The sequence below is a fragment of the Solanum lycopersicum genome, chromosome 10 (genome assembly GCF_036512215.1).
Source record: "Solanum lycopersicum chromosome 10, SLM_r2.1".
In the NCBI taxonomy this organism is placed as follows: domain Eukaryota; kingdom Viridiplantae; phylum Streptophyta; class Magnoliopsida; order Solanales; family Solanaceae; genus Solanum; species Solanum lycopersicum.
In genome coordinates this window covers 59,270,059-59,273,689 of record NC_090809.1, presented here as the reverse complement: position 1 = coordinate 59,273,689, position 3,631 = coordinate 59,270,059, and the positions used below count along the sequence as shown (strand labels likewise).

Sequence of the window (3,631 nt, the reverse complement as noted above, 5' to 3'; positions counted from 1 at the left end):
ATTTAAAATGTTTAAGAGATTTATGAAATTTATTGTCAAAATTAGACTTTTTTAAATTTCGCAATTCAAAAAATGTCACCTAAAATAAAACAAAAAAATATGTTTTTTTCATTTATATGCACTCTTGTTAATCTGTTTCAAAAGAATATTATATAGACTAAAACTTTATATTTGAATAATAGACATAGAGATATGATAACATGTATACATCACAAGTTTAAAAAAAGTTTATTTTTTAAAATGTTATCAATTCTAGTATTATGTATATATACGGTGTAATTTTTTCAATGAGAGGCGTTCATACCCTTACTTTCTATGGTAATTACGAATACTAAAATCCTACTCGCACCGAGTATTTATTTTTAAAAAAATACTGTCAATGCATGACACCTAAGAGAGAGAGGGCTAATTTACTTTATCTAAATCCACTATATGGATAACATGAGAAAGAAGTTGTCTATAAATACATTGGTTCCTCACTTCATTTCCTTAGGAAAAACACAAGTAATTCCTCCAAGTGTTTTGAGTTCTTCTTCTTAATTCTCCAAATATACATATAGAAAAAAAAGAGAAATAATGGAAAATAACAAAGTAGGAGGAGGTTGTTTAAGTAATTTCTACCAAAGGGGAAAACCATACATAGCAATGATTTCATTACAATTTGGTTATGCTGGAATGAATGTTATAACCAAAGTTAGCCTAAATGGAGGAATGAGTCATTATGTTTTAGTTGTTTATAGACATGCCTTTGCTACTCTTGCTATTGCTCCTTTTGCTCTTCTTCTTGAAAGGTATATATATATATATATTACTCATTATAAAATTAATTGGTGTCATACATATAGTTATGTAATTGCTAATTATATGTCTTTGTTTATTTTTGTTACAGAAAACTTAGACCAAAGATGACTTTCATGATGTTCTTCCAAATATTTATATTAGGTCTTCTTGGGTGAGTGCATCCCTCAATCATGACTTACTATCAGAAAATCGCTAATTTCAAACAGATATTTCTTCAGAATTTGACTTGTCCATACACAAATGAAATACACAATATATTTATATGATCGCGTCAAGTAAAATCTTAGTGATAATATAAAGAAGGTATATAAATTAATTTTTGTACATATATAGGAGATTCTAAATATAATTTTATTAAAACAGGCCAGTGATTGATCAAAATTTCTACTATGCTGGACTAAAGTTTACATCTCCAACATTCTCATGTGCCATGAGTAACATGCTTCCTGCAATGACATTTGTCATGGCTGTCCTTTGCAGGTACATATACATATCATATTCTAAATATTCCAAAATTATTCTTTTTTTTTTTTCAAAATAATAATTTAAATGTATTATAGGATGGAGAAGGTCCATATAAAAAAGTTGAGATGCCAAGCAAAGGTGATAGGTACAATTGTGACAGTGGCTGGAGCCATGTTAATGACATTGTACAAAGGACATGTTATTAATTTGGTATGGTCAAATAATATTCACACAAATAATAATGTTTCTCAATCCAATGAAACAAGTGATAAAGATTGGCTTAAAGGTTCAATTCTTCTTATTGGTGCTACTTTTGCATGGGCTTCTTTTTTTATACTTCAGGTTTGTCATCAAAACTTATTTTCCAAGTTTATGTTATGTACGCTGACAGTATTAAAGAAAATATTTGTTTTTTTGTTTTGTTGATAGGCTATTACAATGAAGAAGTACACTGCTCCTTTGTCTCTTACTACACTTGTTTGCTTTATGGGAACTTTGCAATCAATTGCTGTCACCTTAGTGATGGAACATAAACCTTCTGCTTGGGCTGTTGGTTTTGACATGAATCTTCTTGCTGCTGCCTATGCTGTATGTTTCCTCATACGTCTACGGGTTTTACATAACTCAGTAACTGTACACTATAATAATACTGTAAATTATATGGGATTTTTCTGAGGATTCGTATGAAAATTCACAGGAAACTTATTTACATGGAAATTTTCATACTAATTCTCAGGAAAATCTCCGTGTAATTCACAGTTTTACTGTAGTGATATTTTCTATAATTAAGAACGTATAAACTCAGAATTCTAGCTCTGCTTCTGATTATACGAATGTTATTTGTATAAAATTTCAGGGGATTGTATCATCAAGCCTTGCATATTATGTTCAAGGTCTTGTTATGGAGAAAAGAGGACCTGTTTTTGTGACTGCTTTTAGTCCCTTGATGATGATTATTGTTGCCATCATGGGTTCTTTCATTCTTGCTGAGAAAATCTATCTTGGAGGGTAAAATTTTCACTTTTTTTTTTGTCTCATACTAGTAGTCGTAGTATTTCTCCTATAGTTTCTAATTATTTGTTGTTTCCTTCTTTGTACTTCGATTATCATATATTTTCATACAGTTACTATCCATAATGTCTTGTTATGATTTTACTTTCATGAACTTTTTTTAGACTATTTTTCTTGAGCCGAGGGTTTGTATTTATTATTTTTTTTATTGGATTTCAGTGTGCTTGGAGCAGTGTTAATTGTAGCAGGGCTATACTCAGTTTTATGGGGAAAATACAAGGAGTACCAAGAAAAGGAAATTGAGGGACCATTGAAAGGAGTAATGACAAATGACATAGAAATGCAAACAAGTGAAGTAGTCATTGGTGTCCCCATGCAACAACCTACCATCTTGGCTAAGGAAGTTCCAAAAGCTTAAAAAAAAAATCGTTCTATTCGATGCACTAAGCTTCTGTTATTAATTGTACAACTTTCAAGAAAAAATCAGACCACAAGGGTCTATTAAGAAATAATTATAGAGAACAATAAAAAGAGAGTTTGATTTAAAATTTAACGATGAGATGAAAAAGAAAAAGGAGGGATAATTTTAATTCACCCTTTTAATCATGGGTATTTTGTTTTTTGTTTTTTGTTTTATGTAATGGTGGAAATAATGTAATTTTTTTTTTGGTTCTATCGAATATAATACTTCGTACTAATATATTCTCATTTTTCTAGATAAATCTATTATAGAAAAGGGTATTTTTCTTTTATCAAATAATGACATAAATTAAGGTTCTCTACCTTTTAACTAATTGCAAATTAATAAAAGGATAAATTGAATGACAAATGAAAATAGACTTGCACAATAATCAAATTTCTTTTATGCCAATGTGTTAGAAATTAGTGGGGGTAGGAATATGATAGAGAAATTAAGCTTTTTACATCTTATAAGAGCATGTACCGTGTGACAAATATTCAGATGTTAAGTTTATGAATTTTAAATTTTATATAATATAATTTTCTTTTTAATTTTAAGAAAATTATTTATAGATATCACAAATATGAAAATTTGGCTTAAGTTATTCATTGTAACAAGCACTCTATATATACCCCAAATTGTTGATGGATATAAACTTTCATTTCTGTTCCTTTCTTGAGAATATTTTCATAAAGTTTTAATTAATTCTTGTTCTCAATCCAATGAACATGACATGAAGTTGAAGCTTCCAATTGTAAAACTATAAAACTAGAGAAAAAGGTCTGATGTACCCAACTTTTATCATTTGAATGATATTCACTTGTTATAAAAGTGACTCATATATATCCTTACCGTTACATAAATGACTCATATATAACTTTTCATTACAAAATG

At 28.8% G+C, this 3,631-nt stretch overlaps 1 protein-coding gene across 1 annotated transcript; it reads left to right on the top strand.

Moving 5' to 3' along the window:
- Positions 1-474: 474 nt before the first annotated feature.
- Positions 475-2,975, top strand: LOC101262970 (WAT1-related protein At5g07050). The gene is made up of 7 exons (XM_004249070.4): positions 475-791; positions 890-952; positions 1,165-1,281; positions 1,362-1,608; positions 1,696-1,854; positions 2,123-2,274; positions 2,497-2,975. The coding sequence occupies exons 1-7, from the start codon at positions 577-579 to the stop codon at positions 2,693-2,695; spliced, it is 1,152 nt and encodes a 383-aa protein (XP_004249118.1). The 5' UTR covers positions 475-576; the 3' UTR covers positions 2,696-2,975.
- The last annotated feature ends 656 nt before the right edge of the window (positions 2,976-3,631 follow it).

What these genes read in the sequence shown, in the direction of transcription:
- LOC101262970 (XM_004249070.4), top strand. Translation starts at nt 577, where the DNA reads ATGGAAAATAACAAAGTAGGAGGAGGTTGTTTAAGTAATTTCTACCAA. An exon ending in TTTGCTCTTCTTCTTGAAAG is followed by an intron (nt 792 to 889) that starts GTATATATATAT and finishes TTTTTGTTACAG; the next exon opens with AAAACTTAGACCAAAGATGA. An exon ending in CTTCTTTTTTTATACTTCAG is followed by an intron (nt 1,609 to 1,695) that starts GTTTGTCATCAA and finishes TTTTGTTGATAG; the next exon opens with GCTATTACAATGAAGAAGTA.